This window comes from Rhinolophus ferrumequinum, chromosome 9, assembly GCF_004115265.2.
Source record: "Rhinolophus ferrumequinum isolate MPI-CBG mRhiFer1 chromosome 9, mRhiFer1_v1.p, whole genome shotgun sequence".
NCBI classification, from domain to species: Eukaryota; Metazoa; Chordata; class Mammalia; order Chiroptera; family Rhinolophidae; genus Rhinolophus; species Rhinolophus ferrumequinum.
Window position 1 is genome coordinate 24,971,514 of NC_046292.1, and position 21,874 is coordinate 24,993,387.

The 21,874-nt window shown below is 33.3% G+C and overlaps 1 protein-coding gene across 5 annotated transcripts in view; it reads left to right on the forward strand.

Annotated features, from left to right (window-relative positions):
- The window catches only part of AGO3 (argonaute RISC catalytic component 3), a 97,121-nt gene that overhangs the window by 21,529 nt on the left and 53,718 nt on the right, over positions 1-21,874 (forward strand). For 2 of the 5 annotated variants that reach the window (XM_033114704.1, XM_033114702.1), the window contains 3 exons: positions 12,636-12,756; positions 16,249-16,457; positions 17,319-17,455. In XM_033114704.1, the coding sequence (XP_032970595.1) occupies positions 12,636-12,756; positions 16,249-16,457; positions 17,319-17,455 (467 nt within the window). Of the gene's footprint in view, positions 1-6,662; positions 6,728-8,385; positions 8,587-12,632; positions 12,757-16,248; positions 16,458-17,318; positions 17,456-21,874 lie in introns of those variants that run through there. The other 3 variants (XM_033114705.1, XM_033114703.1, XM_033114706.1) reach the window with 3 other exon arrangements.

Genomic DNA, 21,874 nt, shown 5'->3' on the forward strand with positions numbered 1-21,874 from the left:
GCATATTTCATTCTTCTGCGACTTTGTAGTACTTAGTGTATACCTCTTTTATAGTATTTTTAGTGCATTGGGATTATTTGTTGCTACCCTTCCTCCCAGTATAACCTTTTCATGAAAAGGAATATTCTTTATCATCATATTTATAGCCTCATCTTAGCTCAATGATTGGCATATAATAAATACTCAGTAGAGTGAATGAAATGCTTATACAAGTAAAATGGGATGAGTGTGACAGTGGGGGACAGGAAAAAAATGGACATTATATTAGGTTGGTGCAAAAGAAATTGTGCTTTTTGCGATTATTTTTACCTTTTAAACCTCAGTTACTTTTGCACCAATCTAACAGAGGGCTTTGTAGGCCTAGATACAGATTTTTAGTGCCCTACCCTTCTCTCCTGGGATCTGTAGGCTAGTCTTAGTGTTAGTCTCCTTCCTTTCTCAGGTCTGTCTTTCTGCTTGCCATCATCCACTAATAGGGACCTAACTCTCTCATGCTGCACTCTCAAGCTCCCTTTTTCTTGTTTCTCAAAACTAGGGTGTTACTGTATAAATTTGAATGAAGGATAATCCTGACCCTTTTGGTAGATGTTTACATTTTTAAAAAGGTGTTTATTAATCTAAGTAAATGTCTTAACTGATAGAATGTCTAAGGTGGATATTTCTGAGCTGAATTCCTTACTACTGTGTCTCCACCTTGCCTTGCCTAAAAGAATCACCCCTAATTTTAGCACTCTGTGATGGAGAATTGTTGTAGGTTATTTATTGAATAGGAGAATTATATGATGAAAATGATAGAACAAAATCGCTTGAGGGCAAAATGGATTGGAATTGAGGGCATGATGGGAGATGGAGACTTGGGGCTAGAGGGATGTCTATTGAGGTGTTTTTTTTTAGTATTTTAGATGAGTTATGAGGGATCGGGGCAGTGACACTAATGTTAAGTAAAAAAAAAATTGTTTATTAGATTTGCTCTTTCCCCTACCTAACTTTTTTTGGTAGGGGTAAGGGGATAATTGTGTATTACATGTGTGTATATGAAGCTGTATAGCATAGAGTTTCACATGTAGATGTTCAACATGTTGATAAAGTCGAGAAGGAAAACATGTAATAAATTAGTGTGGTATGTTCTGATTTTAACTTATGATTCCCTTAACACCCCTAATTATATGTCATCCTTAGGTTGCTTTGTCTTGTTATATTATTTAACAAAAAAAGTAAAGGATCTGTAATTTAGATGGTTCCAAATGGATATTTTTTATCATGTACCTTTTATTTGAGTTTTGATAAGTACTATAGGACTTTGTTGGGACTTTAAAAATGGCGTAAATCAGCTTTATTCTTTGTTAATAATATTGACTTGGTTATATATCAACATCTGCAAAACTTATTCCCTTTATTTTCTTCAAAAGAGTAGTTTTTGTCTTCACTTTTTGCAATATTACTACATTACTAGTCAGTTAAAATTGTTGGCAGGCTTCTGAAATTAGTTTAGTTCCTACACTTAAAACAACTGGAATTCTAGAAGTTAGAAAGAACTAGGTAGAACTTTACAATTCCTTTTCAGTATTAACTGAACAATTATGGGCTAATATGCAGGAGTACATAAATCAACACATATGAAGTTTCTCTTGTTTATGTGCCACATGCTCAAATATTTGTCACGATGGCATTAATCATTATAGCAGAATGATGTGTTGTAGCCAAACAAGTTTCCACTTTAGTCAGAGGAGTTTTCTTGAACAAAATATCCAGGAAATGCTTGTGAATCATTTTGTGAGTCAACTTCTCTACTTTAGACTTTCTGTCTGTTAGTGCTTCTTTTCCTATTCCCACCCTTTTGGGCGGGGGTGGGATGTGTGTGTGTGTGTGTGTGTTCCTATTTAATGATCATTTGGTAGAAGATCATGTTTGTTAAGCAGATTTCAAATGTTTCTAGTTTTTTTAAAACAAGTGAATGGCCTCAATATCTAAAAATCAAATATTTTTAGAAATATGACCTAGAGTATAAATTCTGTAACAAGATTTTATGGTAGTTTGTCCAGCTACTAAATATATATGGGGATAAACCTTGAGTAGACTATTATGTAGTTACTCAAAATCATTGAGTAATGAAATAGTTGGCGAAAATTGTGTATACAACATATTTGTAACTAACATCTATTTTAGGCATGGATAAAGATTTGAAGGGATTTTTTTTGGTTCAATTTTCTTTTATAAATTAAACATTATCTTGTAGTCATTGTGCTTTTGTAATTACTGTTACTGTTAATTATGATTAATGACATAGTGCCAAATATTTGTGCATATTGCATATGAATGTAATATAATTCTGAATGTAATGATTGAATTTTAGAAGGAAAAAAAATCTGTATTGATACCATTTTGGCTTTTAAATGGAAGTCTCACTAGAATGAAAGAATTCCTTTTCTGCTATTATTAGGAATATCATTGGCATAGTGTTATAATTGGATAGTATGCTAAGAGAGGGATATACTTTTTTAAAATAACAACTTTAGTGATATAAAATTCACACACTACACAGTTCACTCATTTAAAGTGTACAGTTCAGTGGTATTTAGTATGTTCACAGAGATGGTGTACAACGATCACCGCTATCTAATTTTAGAATATTTCATCCTCCCAAAAAGAAATCCCATACTCTATTAGCAGTCATTACCCATTGCCTCCCTCCCTGCAGCGCCTGCCAAACATTAATCTACTCTCTGCCTCTGTAGATCTGCCTTTTCTGGACATTTCATGTAAATGAAATCATACAATATGTGGCCTTTTGTGTGACCGACCTCTTTCACTTCACATAATGTTTTCAAAGTTCATCCATGTTGTAACGATTTTGATTGAAGTGTGTGTCAGTACTTCATTCTTTTTTATTACTGAATAATATTACATTGTATGGATATTTTGTTTACCAATTTATCAGCTGATGTACATGTGAGTTGCTTGTACTTGGGGCTATTATGAATAATGCTGCTATGAACATTTGTGTCCAGGATTTTGTGTGGACATGTGTTTTCATTTCTCTTGGGTGTATACCTAGGAGTGGACTCGTGGTAACTCTATGTTTACTCTTCTGAGGAACTGCCAGAGTCTTTTCCAAAGTGGCTGCATCAGTTTACACTCCCACTAGCAGTGTTTAGTGATTCCAGTTGCTCCACATCCTCACTAACGTTTGTTTGTCTTACTTATTCTAGCCATCTTAGTGGGTGTTCAGTAGTATCTCATTGTTATTTTGATTTGCATTTCCCTAATGGCTGATGATGTCGAGCATCTTTTCATGTACTTGTTGGCCATTTGTGTTTTTGGAGAAATGTCTTTTCAGATCCTTTGCCCATTTTTTTGGATCGTTTGCCTTTTCGTTGAGTTGTAGGAGTTATAGTTAAAAGTCCCTTATCAGATATATAATGATCTGCAAAAATTTTCTCCCTTCCTACATATTGCCTTTTCACTTTCTTGATGGCGTCCTTTGAAGCACAAGCATTTTTAATTTTTATGAAGTCCAGTTAATTTTTTCTTTTGCCAGTTCTTTCGGTGTCATATCTAGAGAGGGCTATACTTCTGATTAAAATGACTTAGAGGATATACCCCAGAAAACACTGCTGGTGAAAATAATCAGTATAGTTCTGTGTATTTAGCTATGTTGGGGAATCTGTACTGTATAAAATATCAGTTAATATAATACTATGTCAGTTTATTTTCCTTGTTAGTTAATCACTTGGAAGATAGGAAAGCTAACAGTTGGTGATTATTTCGAATCTCAAAATTCTTTTAAAGTAGCACCTAAATAAATTACTCAGTAGAAATTAGTCTTTTGGCTAATATTACAATATATTTGAAATTCAAAGGTATTTTTATAAATAAATATATGTCTAAACATCAGGGACTAGTGGATAGGGTTTATTCCTAACACCTATCCATTTGTGTAGATTTAAATTGTAGTAACAGCTATATAGTATTCCATTGATATAGTATTCCATTGTATGAATGTGCCTTGATTTGTTTACTTTTAGTCTACTCCAATTTTTTTTCCTTTTTTCCTGAGTTAAATCAATTTAAAACAATTACTTCAATTTACCATATGGTTATACCAAGATAGGATGCTGTTGGTACTAGACTTAAAGATATATGTACCCTAAACAAAAAAAGGTATATGTTCCCTGACTGGAATTATAATTCTAAATCCTGCAATAACTTAAAGATTATTTTTGCATCTTCCCTATGTTTTCATTAACTAATTTATTATGCCCCTGTTTTATGTCAGGCACTGTGCTACGTTCTGGAGATAACAGGATGAGACATGATCCCTTCTAAGGATTTCTTAGTCTATATGGAGTGACAAGTTCTGTGAAATATACATTATGTGCTGTAATAAAAAAGGAATGATTCCTGCTTTGGGTTAGGGAGGGAATATGGGATACATGACATGGTATCTGAGCTGAATAGTTACCCAGTGGGCCAAGGGAAAAAATAATCCATATAGAGAGAATATGAGCAAAAGTATGATATGTTTATGTAGCAGAAGTAGGCCAGTATAAATAGGGCAGCTAGAGTCTGAAAGTTAGCCAGGAGGTGCATTATGAAGGACGTTAAATCCGTGCTAAAACTTGTGAATTCAGAAACAGTAGAGAACCATTGGAGGCTTTTGAGCAAATGAGGAACATCTATATTTAAAAGCATAACGAATGGCAGTGTGGAGAACATTTGGAAGGCTGTTGCAGTAGTATCGATCGGTGATCTTTAAACTTTTGATCATGCAGCCTCATTAGTTCAAATATGTTTAACCTTGCATTTAATAATTAGCTAAATAAATACATACACACGTTAAAATTTTTTTAATTTATAGGCATATACTACTGTTCTAACATATTGCATGACTATAGAAAAATTAGAGGCGGGAAACAATATTTTGAAATAAACTTAGAATATATTTAATAATGGAAAATTTCAGATTAATGTACCAAAAACCTGACTGAATATGTGCTACACACTTGAATTAAGTTCCAACATGCTGAAAATGAGTGAATGAGTTAGAATTCACGTTAACTCTTAATGGGAGCAACTCCCATTATTCTATGTGGTGTACCATATGTTACACCTGACCGTCTGATGGACTAAGTGAGGGTACCACCAGTATCAATATATATTCATGAATATTAGTAAATCTTAATTTCTAATTGTTAGATGAAAATTAAATATAAATTAACTTTTTTTCACATACCCCAACATATCCTCTAGCACCTCTGGTACCTACTTTTCTAGATTGGAAGTGGAATACTTAACTAACAGCAGTGGTGAAGAGGACTTAGATGATTTAGAAAATGAATAATTTAGGGTATAGGGAAAGGGAAGAGATAAGAATGGCTTTATAGTTTCTAGCTTGTTATAATGGTGATGGCTTTAACAGAAATACAGATGGTGAAAGGACCAACTTTTTTATTTTCTGGTTTGGATATTTATTTAGATGTTGAAATGTGTAAGAAGCATCAAAATGGACTTCAATAGGTTATTGGAAATAAGTGCCTAAAGCTCAGGAAATAAGGCAAGATGGAGATGGAGACTGAGATGCATCAGCTTAGTTAAAAGCTAGGGAAAGTGAGTAGAGCAAGATAAGAAGACTACGAATAGATCTCTGGGGGGTACTTTTGTTTCAGGTTTGCCAGAGAAGACACTTAGAGATTGGAAAGGTAGGAGAACCTGGGCAAAGTAGAAAGTGTTTTAGAGCAGGTAAGGCGAGGATCTTAATATTCAAGGACGGATCACAGTGCCAAATGCTAAAAGAAGCCAGGAGAGTGAAGGCTGAAAAGAGACCATGCCTTTGAAGAAGTCAGCGGTGGCCTGAGGGAGAAGTGTTCCAGTTGAGAGTTGTTACTATAAGCCAATTGAGTTAAAAATTTATTTGTCAACCTAAAGTAATCTGTCAGTTATTTGTGAATACCAGTAATGTTTACTCCACTAGATTAGCTAGTGTGGTTGTATAAAATTATGAAAGAATACACACCCGTATGAAATGACTATGAAGATAGTTTATAGTAAAATGCTCTGGTGTACTACAGATTTTATATTATAAAGTTATTAAAACTTTGATCTAAAGTATAACCCCTTCTGTACTCTGTATCTTTTAAATTTTATCTTGATGCACAAATATTCATTGGCTACCTTCTGTGCTAAAGTACTACAGAGTTGTGAAGATAAATTAGAGGTTGGAAGGATACAAGGACAGACTGCCAGTTGTTTTAGTTGTGTTTTATAAACCTGTGTGTGATTTTAATGTCTTATTATACCTTAGCAATCTTCTTTCTGTCTGTATAGTGACAGATTGATTTATTGTAGCTGTGAATACTAAAAGTGAACAGTCACTTTTGGGGAGAAATATTATTTCATGTCTTCTCCTGGAGACTAGAATAATATTTCCCATTCTACCTTTTGGGAGCAGAGAATTAAGAGGTACCTAAAAATGAGATGAAGATGGGACTCCATGAGCTTCTAGTAACAACGGAAAAATAATTTCTTCTCCTCTTCTTAGATTAAAATTTCTCTCTCCTACCATTTTTCTTCTGTATGAATCAGGTGGTAAAATGGAACTTACTAAAAAAAAATTTTAAAAAAAATGGAACTTACTGAAACCAATATTAAATTTTACTTTACAGTCTGTGCACCAGAGCATGATGGAGTCAAAAGACTTGGTACCAGAATGTAGGAAATGGTGGTTGAGGTAAGAGTGGGAATGTAGGCTGTAGCCCTTTGTAAGACCTAACATACTCGGGGTAGGTTCCATTTTTGTAGTTATTGCCAGATAGTCTTAAGGATTTTTAAGTTCTACCTTGAAGTTCTACAAAAATGCATGTTATACAATTCTTCCTTCCTCAGACTAAGGTTATTAGTAAAAGGAAGCCACTAAAGATTGGTTAGAAGTTCTTATCCTTATTTGCTCGGATTTTCTTTCCCAAATTGCTGTCCTAAGTATTATTTTAGAAGTTATAATATTTTGTGTATTTTGGTTATTGTAGTTTTACTTTTTATTGTAAGCTGAGAAGCTGGCTTAACAATATACACATAAATATTGTGCTAAAATTTCTACATTTGAACAAAATATCAAAGTATTCCTTTTGCCCATTGTTATAATAAAAGACTAGTGCTCCACAACTATAGTAATAGAGAAAATTCAGTTCATGGTTTCTGTTAATTGTGAAAATTCATTCTTTGTGTTAATTTGCTATATTTGATGCTAATGTAATGTATACATTTGTTGTTTGGAAGACTTCAGTTCTTCAATGTAATTTTTGAGATAGTTATGCTAAATTTTTATATATCATGCATATTTGCTTTTTTCCCCCAAAGTTCTTTCCCATTTGGGGAATATCCCATTTGGTCTCTGTAATAGCCATGAGACTCTTATCCCATTTTGATAAAGGAACCAAAGTCAGAGAGACAAATAACTTTCATAACAACTTAGTGGCAGAGTGGGACTAAAAACATGTCTGTCTACTTATTTGTTCTCTAGTACCTATGTTACTATATATTTTAAAGGTTTCTCAAATTGGCTTTTCCCAGTTCAAGCTTTTTTTGTAATTCAGTGAGCAACTTTGCTGCTATAGATGACTAGATGACTAGATAAATTACTGTTTGAGAGTTTTTGCTCTAGTTCCATATGCCTACCTGATGAACATGCTGATAAACAACCCTTTGCCACAGTATCTTTTGAGATAAAAAATGAAAACTGAAGTGCCTGGATTTGTCAGTTTGTTAACTTCTTACTGAAGTTTCATTAAAACTCTAAATATATATCAATCACAACATATTAGTGAGAGGTTAAAGTGAAGAGATATAATAAATAATGGTCCTCATAAAAGCTGATTCCCTTTGAAGCATAGGTTTTAGCAGTTATGAACTCAAAGTAGTTTAAGTTCAAATCAGTAATTATTTCATAAAGGAGTTTCAGTATCTGATGCCATGATAAAATCTGCAGTTTCATTATTTGGTATTCTCTTAAATAAATTTTACTGTTAAAGGGATTGCAATGATTACTTATTTCAGTTGTTATCTTCCCTGATATAACTGCTCTTTGAACTCAAGCACTTTATAAGATATTATAATTCACTTGTGAATAATTCTGGAGGTTAGAAAATGTTGGAAATTTTTGTTCCAAAATGTAGCTCCTTATATTTTTTCAACTATTTATCCTAGTTCTATTCTCCCATATTAGACAGATTTCCTACTCAGTTTTTCACATGACAGTCCATCAGAAAAGCCAAAGACTTGTATAATTTCCTTTGAGTCTTTTCTATTCCAGACTAAAAGTCCTTTGCTTTATTTTTATTCATGCATGAGTTTCTATCAGGATTACCTTCTTCTGGTTGTTTTATTTTTTAGGGTCTTAAATTTTTCCAAATTGAACAGAGTACTCCCAAATGTGAAATGACCTGTGTAATATATGATGGGATGGTTACCTGCCTTATCTGGGGTACTTAAATATATGCAACCCGAGTTCTTTAATTTTGAGGAAGCTACATCACACTAGTAGCTCATTCTGGACTTGTAGTCACCTAAAGCCCCTTTCCACAAGAGCAGTAGGTAAGTTCAGATCCTCTAATTTGTTTTTATTGCAGTTGAACTTTTCAAACTTAAGTGTTTAGATTTTACAATTGCCCTTATTGTGTTTCATCTTCATTAAGTTCATTGTTGTAGTTTGTCAGTAGCTTTTAACACTCGAATCTGTTTTTAGCATACTGATTATGTCTCCCAAGTATGTATCATTTGAGGGTTTCTTCACAAACAGATTTTTTTTATTATTTATATATGTAAGGCACAAGATATGTTTGTTTTCCTTATGGTATAGTTTCTTGGAGGGGCGGGGAGAGGACTTTAGGAGTTTATTCTGAGTAAAAGTTTCCCTGAATGTCCAAATTAGCTTAGAAAAAGAAAAGGAACTTGCCCTGCTCCACATTACAACATAATAAAACACTCGAGTAATCATGAAAAGATGATACTGGTTCAAAGAACAGACAAATACGTCACTGGGGCAATGTAGAGAACCCAGAGCAAGCCAGGTGCATTTATATGTGAGAACTTAATAAGATAAAAATGGCATTATAAATTGATTGGTTAAGTATGTAGACTGTTTAGTAGGTGGTATGGGAAAACTGGCTCACTATATGGAGAAAAAAATAAAATGGAGTCCTTACATAACAGTGTTTATAATGGACCCCAAATGAATTAAAGACCAAAATAATGTAGCTAAAACTATAAAGTTAATAAAACATGATACATCTTTGTGACTTAATTTTAGGAAAGTATTTATTAAAACCTCAAAAGCATGAAACTATATAAGGTGAAAAAATGATTAATTTGATAATACAACATTGAGGATTTCAGTTCAACAAATACATGGACATTCTTAACAAGAAGATAACATTTTGGGGGACTGTATTTGCAATAACTAAGCCTGTTGATGAATTAATATCTAGAATATCAAAGAAACTCTTTCAGTTCAACGAGAAGACTGGGACCGCAATAGGAAAATGAGCAAAGGAAGCAAATAGGGAATTCACAAAAGAAGAAACAGACACATGAAGGGATGCTCAAATTCATTATAATAAGAAAAACCTAAATTAAAAGAAGCTTTTACTTTTATCCACTAGGTTAGCAAAAATTAGAAAGCAAAACTGGATAATGCTAAATCTTGCCTGGGATGTAGGGAAATGGGAACCTCCAAGAGTATAGATTAGTACAGCCATTCTGGAGAGTAATTTGACAGTTCTTCATCATTAAGTTGATAAAATTCACTTGGACGTAACAGTTCTGTTCCTGGGTATATAACCTGCGATTAATTCTCACACAGGCTCATAAGGCGACATAGAAGGAGATATTATATTACATTGTAGCATTGTTTTTGGTGGCTGGCGGTTAGATACTCTTGAGTTCTGTATTGCTGGGGGAGTGGATAGAGAACATGTAGAGTACTTTGCCTCAATCGGAAACAATGGAGTAAGCGTCAGCAACAGGAATTGATTTTAAAACCTAGTGCAGAGGTTAAAAGTAGGACATACAAACAGAAGGATGTTCATCTAAAACAGTAGAAGAAATAACTTCTTGAAAAGGGGAGCGGGATAAGAAATGAATGTGGAAGGAAAGAAATCATTAGTTAGAAAGAGGGGTCATACAGATGACTGATGATACTGTGCCATGAACTGAGGCGTATATTAACTTAACCTTTTGTACCTGGGGAATAAAAGTGGGGTTTGGGGATTCATTTGTCAGCAGTATATATAAGTTGGGTTGGAGAAAAAAAAATTAAAGGCATAAGAAACAAGAAACTTTTTAAAAAATAATTCAGGTACTAGGACATGAGGTTTTAATTTAGGATGCTGTTAATTGGGAATTGGAAAGTAAAGGACTGATGTAAGAAATACTGCAGAGAGGTGGAGTCAGCAACTAAGTGGATGAAGAGGTGAGCCAGGTTTTGAATCTGGATAAATACCGTGTTTCCCCGAAAATAAGACCTAGCCAATAAGACAAAATACGACAGTCAGCTCTAATGCGCCTTTTGAAGCAAAAATTAATATAAGACCCATGTAATATAATATAGTATAATATAATATAATATAATATAATACAATATAGTCTGGGTCTTATATTAATTTTTGCTCCAAAAGATGCATTAGAGCTGATTGTCCAGCTAGGTCTTATTTTCGGGGAAACATGGTAGGAAGATGGAGGGACCAATAATTAAAAAGTAGTAGTAAACAGGAGGATAAACATATTTGACATGTAGGAAATAATGTTGAATTCAGCTTTAGGTACATTCCATTGGAGGTTCTAGCAGTTTATTGAAGTATATTATCCACTATTAGAACATTGATACGAAATCTCCTGGGTGCTAGGCACCAAAGCAGAACATTTTTTATTCCTAAGATGTTTTGGCCCTGCTATTTTAATCTCCTCCACCATTTTATTTTATTTTATTTTTTTTATCGGGGAAGGAAGACAGGACTTTTTATTGGGGAACAGTGTGTTTTTCCCAGGACCAATCAGTTCCATCCAAGTCAAATTGTTGTCTTTTCACTCTTAGTTGTGGAGGGCGCAGCTCAGCTCCAAGTCCAGTGTTGTTGGTTGCAGGGGGCACAGCCCACCATCCCTTGAGGGAGTTGAACCTGCAACCTTGTGGTTGAGAGCCCACGCTCCAACCAACTGAGCCATCGGGCCATCCGGGAGCTCAGCGGCAGCTCAGCTGCAGCTCGTTGTCTTCATTCTATTTGCGGAAGGCCAAGGGTGCAGCTCGTTGGCCCATGTGGGAATCGAACCGGCAGCCCCATTGCCCAGAGCTCGCTCTCTAACCAACTGAGCTGCCGGTCTGCCCCTCCTCCACCATTTTAATCCTTAGAGTGGTTTGCCAGGATTTGGTTAGCTTAAAACCACACCAGTTTACTGTTAAGTAAAAAGGAACAAAATAGTCAGAACATCTTGACAAATTAAATCTGTAAAATTTCAGCTGTGACACTGGAATTGGTGGTAATGGCCACAAAAAAAACCTTTAAATGACAGAAAAATCTTTGAAATTTGTTTTGTACCTAAAAAATGATTGGTGAATCAAATCTTTGTTGTAAATTTTACTCTAGAAAAGACTTGATCTTGATTTAAATAGTTTCAGCAAAGTAAAATTGAAAAGAGGGGAATATGAAACTATTTTGTTCCAGAAAATATTTTTTTCTCAACTTTCCTTCCCATCTATCCACTGGACTAGGCTAGAATTGAATCTTTTTTTATTCTTTTAAATGTTTTATGAATTATACCAGTACTGTGTAAGTATACTTCCATCATAATATATTTAGATTGTATAAACAAGATAAAAAAATCATTCTCCACTTCTCTTTCCAAAGGCAACCACTGTGTCTATTTGATACCTAGTCTTCTAGATATCTTTCCATTCTTTTACAAATAATGTGTGTACAAAAATAAATATAGATTTGTGAATATTTGGTCCTATTCTCTCTATAGTGTGTACTTTTTAAAAATGCATATATGTCTTGAATATCTTTCCACGTAAGTATATAGGATAAAAATGTTTGCTGGGTAAAAATGGAGGTTTCAAAATATCCTTACTGGCTAGATACTAAATATTGTTGTACGGTTGGTGGCGGAGGGTGAAGGGATAGGGATGGTACAAGGTATAGGTGTGTTTATTGCTCTCAAGAATCTCACAGTCTAGTAGAAGTGAAGTATATAATAATTATAATACAGCGTAATAAGTGTTCTAATAGATATGTCCTAAGTGCTATTTGAGCACAGAGGAAAGAGCATCAAACTCTTTGATAAAGAGAGGAGAATGTGTCAGGTAGTGAAACATCTTAGAGATGGTGAAAGAGATTTTGGATCATTTTCTAAGGATGATATTTTGCGGGTCAACTGTGATCCAAAATGATTAAGTAATTAACTGAATTCATTCTTCTCTTTCGTGAAATTCCTTTCATCCCTTTCTGGAATCCTAAGCCATGGTCCTGAAAGCAAACATTTATCATGTCTTTTAGAATTTTGACAGCTTTAAATAGTGTGAGAAGTTACTTTAAATTTTTTAAATTTCATCATGCAGAGGAATATGTGAATGTATTTTTTGCCTTTTATAGGGAGGTGGTTGACTCAATGGTTCAGCATTTTAAAGTAAATATATTTGGGGACTGTAGACCAGTGTATGATGGAAAAAGAAGCCTTTACACAGCCAATCCACTTCCTGTGGCAACTACTGGGGTAAGATATGCGTTCCTTTATTGGAAAGCTACACTATTGCAATGTCTCCTTTCAAATGCATTTATTATCATTTTATTTTATTACAGTCCATATACATATCAATGTGTATCATTTATCTGTTTTAACTTTTTATTTTGAAATAATTTCAGACTTACAGAATAAGTTGTAAGAATCATGTAGAAAAATCATGTGTACCGTTTACCCAGACTCACCAGTGTTCTTAACATTTGCCACACTTGTTCTATTCTATTCCTTTCTCTCTATCTATAGCTACAGCTATAAGTATACACACACTTATTTTTTCCTGAATCATTCAAGATTAGGTTGCATACATTATGCCCTTTAATGTGTATTTCCTAAGAACAAAGATAAATACCATAGTACAGTTATCAATTTCACTAAATTTCACATTGACGTGATACCTTTGTCTAATCAATAACCTGTATTCTAATTTTGTCATTCCAATGATGTCCTTCAGCATTTTTTTTTCCCTTTAGTACAGAATCTAGTCCAGGTTCATGTTTATATTTAGACATCTTGTCTTTCTAGTCGTCTTTATGCTGGATCAATTCTCCAGCCTTTTCTTCTTTCTTTCATGTCATTAACATGGTTGAAGATTGAAGGCAAGTTATTTTTGGAATGAAATGTCCCTCAGACTGAGTTTGTCTGGTGCTTCCTCTTGAATAAATTCTGATTAGGCATTTTTGGCAGAAATATTGCATAAGTGTTCTTTCCTTATCAGTGCATCACATCAGGAGGCGCATAATATGTGTTTGTTCCCTTAATGGTAATGTTAACGTGGATCACTTGGTTAAGTTGGTATCTGCCAGGTTTCTCCTATCCAGTGTTGTTGTTTTTTAACTCTTTGCTTTTGTGGGGAGATACTTTTTTTAAAAATTGTGGTAAAACACATGTAACATAAAATTTACCATCTGAACCATTTTTAAGGTACAGTGCAGTGGCATTAAGTACATTCACAACTATCACCAGCATTCATCTCCATAACTCTTTTCAGTTTACAAAACATTAAACACTAACTCCCCATTCTCCTCTCCCCTCAGCCTCTGGCAACCACCATTCAACTTTCTGATACCTCATAAAAGTGGAATTATATGGTATTTGTCCTTTTGTGTCTGGCTTATTTCACTTAGCATAAAGTCTTTAAAGTTCATCTATGTTGCTACATGTGGAGGGGTTTTCCTTCCTTTTTAAGGCTAAATATTTCATTGTATGTGTGCGTATATATTTTGTTGTTTATCCATTCATCTGTTGATGGACACCTTTTGACTACTGCAAATATTGCTGCTATAAACATGGGTGTACAAATATCTGTTCTAGTCCCTGCTTTCAGTTCTATTGTGTATAAACCCAGAAGTGGAGTTGCTAGATCATATAAATGGTAATTCTATTTTTAATGTCTTGAGAAACCACCACACTTTTTTCTACAGCAACTGTACCATGTTATATTCCCAACCAGTGCACAAGGGTTCCAAATTCACCACACCCTTGCCAATACTTGTCATTTTCTATTTTTTTGGTAGTAGCCATCCTAATGGGTCTGAGGTGATATTTCATTGTGGTTTTGACTTGCATTTCCCTAATGATTAGTGGTGTTAAGCATCTTTTCATGTGATTATGGGCCATTCGTATATCTTCTTTGAAGAAATGTGTATTCACGTCCTTTGCCTATTTTTTTAATTGTGTTGTTTGGTTTCTTCTTGTTGAGTTTTAGGAATTCTTTGTATATTTTTATCAGATACATAATTTGCAAATATTTTCTCACATTCCATAGGTTGTCTTTTCACTTTGTTGATTTTGTCCTTTGATAGACAGAAGTTTTTTAATTTTGATAAGGATTATACTTTTAAGGATCCTGTTTCTCATTAGACTTTTTAATAATTGATGATTCTTGCTTGGAAGGATTAGTACTATGATAGTAATAGTAATTTTCTAATTCTGTCATTCCTACATTTATTAGTTGGTATTCTACAGTAAGGGAGAACATTTTCTTTATCCTTGGATATTTTCTTTATCCAAGGATATTTATTTATCCTTGTTTATTTGATTGCCCAAATTGTCCCATATTTGGCCAGTGGGAGCCCATTTAAGCTGGTTTGTGTGTCCTTTTGACATGATACACATCTTTTTTTTTTTCTTTGAGTACTTTCTTATTTTGTGGCACAAACAGACTCATCTTATTTTTACTCTACAGCAGTCCTGCAACTGGCCATTTCTCAAAGGAGTACTGGCTTCTTTTAGTTGGGGAATGCAATTTAGAAACCAAAATCTGGGTACTGGGTGTGCTCTTTGCTACTGGGGTATATATGCTTCTAAGCCCTTTCAGTGGACAGAGGTAGGAAATAGAAATATATAAATATGTAAATAAACAAAACAGACAAACAATAAAAAATAAATATTACATGTCATACAGTAAACGTAATATATGTATCCTGCAAGTACCACTTATTGTATACAATATACAGTATGTATATTGGAAATCATGAGTTCACACTGATTCTTCCAGTTTCAGTCTACCCATGGGATTCCTTCTTTACTCCCTACATTGTATATTTGTATCTTCTTTCTTCTTTAAACCCCTGGCTTACCAAAACATCACCACTTTTACTCATTTGTTCCATCTTACAAAACATAAAATAGTTTCTGAATTACTACACCATATCACTACAGAAAACAAACCTACTAATAAGAATCTAGGGTTTTATTTTGTATGCAGTTCTTTCCCACTCCACACCCCCAACTGAGAATATAGTCAGTATGCTGTATTCAAGAGTTACTTGCATTAGGTTTTCTTTTTCTTTTTTTTCTTCTTTCAGTGTGGTTATGTCGTTCATTTGAAATGCATTTGATTTCATACGATTTTGTTTATATTCAGTTTTAGTTTTTTCCCTCCAGCTTTGTTGATTGTATTTTTAATTTTTTAGTATATGGAACTTTAACGTGTTTCCAAAAGTCAAAACTATACTGAAAAATACACTCAGAATTGTTAACCCCTCCTTTATTTCTTCCAGTTTGTTTCTTCCCATCCTTTGAAAGTAACCAATTTCTTTGTTTTTGGTTCATGCTTCCTGTGTTTCTTTTTGCATAAATATGCAGATATCTGAATATTTTCCTACTTTCCCCTTCTCTTTGACACAAAAGATGGCATACTATTTGTAATCTATACTTGGTTTGTGCCACTTAAAACTAGAGTTTGTAAATTATTCCATAGCCATTCCAAGAGATCTTCCTCATTCTTCTTTTATAGCTGCCTAAATGTTTGAGCATTTAGGCAGTTTCCAATATTTTGCAATGACAAATAATGCTGGCATAAATAACTGTCTTTTAAATTTTAGTCTGTTGACATTGAGATTGTTTTTTGTTTGTTTGCTTTTGGTATTTGCCTTGTTTTCTCTTAAATATTTTTATGTTAAACTTAAAAATAACTATTTATCTGTTTCAACTTTTACTGGATGACTCTTTTCCCATCAACAGGTAGATTTAGATGTTACTTTACCTGGGGAAGGTGGAAAAGATCGACCTTTCAAGGTGTCAATCAAATTTGTGTCTCGGGTGAGTTGGCACCTACTACATGAAGTACTGACAGGACGAACCTTGCCTGAGCCACTGGAATTAGACAAGCCAATCAGCACTAATCCTGTCCATGCTGTTGATGTGGTGCTACGACATCTGCCCTCCATGAAGTGGGTGCTTCTGGCTTTTTTCCTCTTTAGATTTTGAGAGTGAAGGCTTTCCTCCCAAGAGTTGTGCAGGCCTCTTTTTGTTTACCTTCATCAGATGCTGTATATTTTGATTATTTCAGTTGAAGAATATTATGCATACAAGTTCATTAACAGAAGTTAAGTTACAGAAAAGTCTCTGACTTATGCAAGCAAATGAACCTCATTAACTTAGCTACCCTAATGGATATTTTTTAGAAAAATGTCTAACCCTTTCTCTTAGGAGCTATTCATCTTGAATAACTGATATATTTTCACCTTGTTTTAAAACAAGTTAAATCACCTTGTTTTAAAAGTAATTTCATTGTTTATAAATTAGTATCAAATTGTGTTAAATTGCTGCTGTTTTAATCACACTGGCACCTCACATGTATATGTGTGTATTTATAATATATGTATATATAGGATGTGTTTATATATATATGTATATATAGGATTAGAGAAGATGGGTCTTTTAAAGAAAACTTATGTCTTGCAAACACATTTCTAGAAATAGTTTTTTGATCAATAATTATTCACTCTGGATTTTCTAAGGTTGGAACTGTTAACTTTTTTGAATCTATTTTTAAGAAAGTATTTTAAATAAAATTTATTCTTATTCAAACTAACATTAGTTTTAACAATAGAGAATTTCAGTGAAGGATGCTGACTTTTTATTTAGAATGGCTGCTTTTCGCTTTCACAAATTTAAAAAATTTTTAGTTTCATGTATTCATAATGATACATATCATTATGATAAGTTATGTGCTCTAGACTCACCTGTCTGCACATGTAAATACTTATATAGGAAAGAAAGGATTGAACATGCCATTTTAATTTTTGTAGATATACGCCTGTGGGGCGTTCCTTTTTCTCAGCTCCAGAAGGATATGACCACCCTCTGGGAGGGGGCAGGGAAGTATGGTTTGGATTCCATCAATCTGTTCGGCCTGCGATGTGGAAAATGATGCTTAATATTGATGGTAAGGGAACTAAAACCATATTCTGTATTGGATAATTGGTTTCTATATACCGTGTGTGTGTGTGTGAATTTTATGTATAATTATGTATACTGGTGTCTTAAAGTAATATTTGGACATATATTAAGACAAAATGGAAAAAAACTTTATATTACATTTCATTTAGAGAGCATTTACACAGAACTTGTCCTGGTTTGCTGCTAAACATGAAATGAGCACATGAAAGCAAATACAAAACCTTTGACGTGATCATCTGAGCAGTCTACTATTGTAACACACTTTTGTCCTTTTTACTCTTAAGTCAGTATTTCATTATGAAATACCTGTTATACAGCAAGGGAAGTCTGTTGTTCATGTTGACCCCTGGTGTTATGCGTACTGCTGATGCTTAATGTGGTGCTAATTGCATTCTCATTTTTAGGTGTCATAAATATTTTTGAGTAGAATAGTATGATAAACTGCCACCTATATAGTCATTATCCAAATTGTCCGGATTTTTCTATCTTTGCTTAAACTGTCTACATTTCTCTCTCTACTGTAGTCTTTTTAAATCAAATCCCAGCAAGCACGTTATTTTGTCCCTACTACTTCAGTATGCACCTCTAAAAATATGGATGTTTTCTTACATAGTCACAATGCCATTATCATAAATAAGAAAATTTAAAATAATCATTTATTTGTAGTCTATAATACCCTGTGTAATCACATTTCCCTGATTGTTTCAAATATGTCTTTTTATAGTTAGCTGGTTCTAATCAGGATCCAAACAAGATGCACAATTCACGTTTGGCTGTTGTGTCTTTTTTAAATGTAGTAATCCCATTTCCTTCCCTCGTTTTGTTTGTTTTTTCCTTTTTTTATGCCATTGACTTCTTGCAGAAACTCTGTCACTTGGCCTGTAGAATGTCCAAAAACTTGGATTTGTCTTTTGTTTCTTGTGGTGTCATTACCTTGTTCCTCTGTCCCCTGTATTTTCTGAAAATGTAAATTGGCCCTAGACTCTTGATTCAATTCTGGTTCAAAATACTTCGTAAGTGCTTCATATTGTATCATATTAGGAGGCACACAGTATCTAGTGGTCCCACTTTTAATGATACTAAGATTCATCTGTAGGTTCAGGGATCAATAGTCCTGATCTCTCCATTGCAAATTTCCCAATCAACCTTTCAATTACTAATATTCCATCCATTGATCATTGTTACCCAAACCATTTATTTCATGAGGGATTATCAACTGGTATTTTTTTTAATTCTCTTATTCTTTTTGCATTAGATAAAAGTCTTATGTGGAAAATCACAATGTCCTACTGATAATTCATTAATCTTTGATAGCTTTCTTGCTTTCTGGCACAGCAGGATGTTCCAGGCTCCTCGTATATTTCTTACCCTGTACCTGGAATCAGCCAATATCCATGGGTCTTTCCAGATCATTACATAGGATCCTCATTATTTTCTGCTGCATCTGCCATTGTGGAGATATGTCATTGAGGGGATATATTTCAAAAGTCTCCTTTAGATGTATACTAGGGCTGTTTTCAATTATTTGCCATTTCAGAACATCATTTCATATACAGAGGGTACCAAAAAAAATGTATACACATTTTAAGAAAGGAAGAAACTGTATTAAAATTATGCTGATGGTAACCACCTTGAGCACTTCTTGTAGTTGCAGAAGTCAAACGTGACTTGTATTCATCTGTTGTTATCAGTATATATTGAATATTACAATTTTAATAAAGCTTTTTTCCTTTCTTAAAATGTATATACATTTTTTTGGCACCCTCTGTGTATGTAAATGTCTCTTTAAGATAGATTCCAGGAGTGTGATTGATGTGTCAAGGACAAATGTATTTGTAATTTTGAATGTTATTGCCAGATTGCCCTCCACAGATGTTGTAAATGTTTTGCATCAGTGAATGAGGCTACCTGTTTCCTTATGCTATTGCCACTACAGGTGTCAAAGTAGATTTTTGTCAGTCGGATTTGCAAGAAATGGTTTCACTATGTATTTTTATTTTCCAATGACCCTCTTTTCACATCTGTAAGGGCCACCTTTCTGTTTTGTTAACTGTTTATTTATGTCCTTTGCCCTTTTTTTTCTGTTGGTTTGGTCTTCTCATTTACTGAGAGAGCTTTCTAAACTAAACAGATTAGCCCTTTGTCTTATGTGAATTACAGATAATATGAAGTTCTTATTTGTCTTCTATCCTTTAATATAGTCTTATTTTTGTTTTTTGCCTCGTAGAAATTTGTCTCTTTGTTGGTGTGTGTGTGTGTGTTTGTGTGTGTCTACACACATTTATATGAGTGGTCCGTAATTTCTTTTATGACTTTTAATATCTAATCAGGCTAGTCTCATTTTTCTTTTCAGGGTTTTCTAGGCCATTCCTATTTATTTTACCGTGTAAGCTTTAGAAACACCTTGTCTAGATCCAGTGGGTGTGGGAGGATGGGCTGTTATTTTTATTGCGATCTCATTATATTTATAAATTAAGTTAGGACAAATTGGCATCTTTAAGATATTGAGTCTTTCTGTCCAAGAAAGTACTATGCCATTCCATTTGTTCAAGATTACTTTTGTTTCCTTCAGGAATGTTTTAAAGTTTTCTTCACATAAAATTTGCACATTTCTTGTTATTCCTGGATATTTTCTCCCTTATTTTTGCTGTTAAATGGGTTTATAGATTCTAATTAGTTATATATATGAAGGCTTTTGATTTCTATGTACTAACTTTTTCTCTCTGTTTTATTGAATTCCATTATTGTTTATAGTAGTTTTTCAAGTGATTTTCTTGGAGTTTCTATGTTATAATCATTTCATCTACAGATAGTGATAAGTTTACCTCTTCCTTTGGATTTTTATAACTCTCATTATTTCTTATATGGTTATATTGCCTAATTAGCCAGGACAGTATTAAACATTAGTGATTAGTAGACATCCTCTTTTTATCCCTTACATTAGAAGGAATGCCTCTAGTGTTTCTGCATTAAGTATGATGCATACATATCCACATATGTATGTATATGTATAGATACGTCTGTAGACTCCTGTTTTACTAAGTACTTTTCATCAAGAATAGATGTTGAATTTTCTCAGATGTCTTTTTAGCATCTGTGAGCTGATGATGATGCTTCTCTTATTTTTAACAAATAAGAACCACATTTGTGTTTCTAGATTCTTTTAATGTAATGCTGGATTCTATTTCTTTATACTTTACCTTTTTAATTAAAATGCCGAAGTAAGATTGATCTGATCTGCAATCTTCTCTTTTTTGTAGTCTTTTTTAAATTTTAGTATTAATATTTTGTTTTATGAAGAATTTGGAAGTTTTCCATTTTCTAAAATGTACAACAGTTTTTTAATAGTATTGAAATTATCAGCTCTTTTAAGATTTGGTAGAATTCCCCTGTAAAATCTGTTGGCCGATGCGTTTTGTTTGGTAGTAGATCTTTTGAAACTTCTTCCATTTATTTTGTGAAAATCTGTCAGTTTAGGCCCTCTGGGTTCAGTTTTGGTAGTTTAGACCTTATTAGAAAATTATCTGTTTGATTTATTTGTATAGAGTTTTACAAATTAATTTCTTATTTTTTGAAATTTTGTCTGTTTCTGTGCTTTTCCCCATTTTTTATTTTGTATAGTTGTGCTTTGTCCTTTTTATTTTTGATTAGGAGAGGTTAGTAGTTTAATCAACTGATTCCCCACACACACACCAAAACAGCTTTTGAAAATATTTTTTTAGTTCTCTGGCTTTCTATTTTTTAACTCCGTAATTTCTGCTTTTAGCTTTACAAATGTTTTATCTATTTTTCTTCAGTTAATTTATTTTTTTCTAACTTTTTGAGTAACTCATTTACTTTCATTTTTTCTTATTGATTAAAGTATTTAAGACAATGAATTTTCTTATGATCACTGCTTTAGCTATATTCCAAAGCTTCTAATATGTAGTATCTTTATTATATTTTCTAGAAACCCCACAAATTTCATTTGTATTTCCTGTTACCCAAATGTTGTTTGAGATACTTTTTAAATTTTCAGATTGAAGATCTTTTATTTTCTCATTTTGTTATAAATTTCTCATTTTACTGTGTTAATCAGTGAATGCGGTTTGTATTTCTACTTTTAGAATTTGTTGAGGTATTTTTTTGTAGCTTAATATATAGTCAATTTGGGCAAAAGGTAAATAGCTATTTGAAAATAAGGTATATTCAATTGTGAGAGTAGAGTTAAATAAATATCCATTAGTCCTACCATTTTGATTATGTTGTTTAGATCATTTATTTCCTTATTTATTTTTGTTTACTTGTTCTCTCAAAGTGGGAGAAATAAATTTAAATTTCCTATTATTATTGTGTTTCTGTCTATTTCTCCTCTAATTTCTGTTTTCTTGATGTTGCTGCTACATTATTGGGAATATGTATCTAT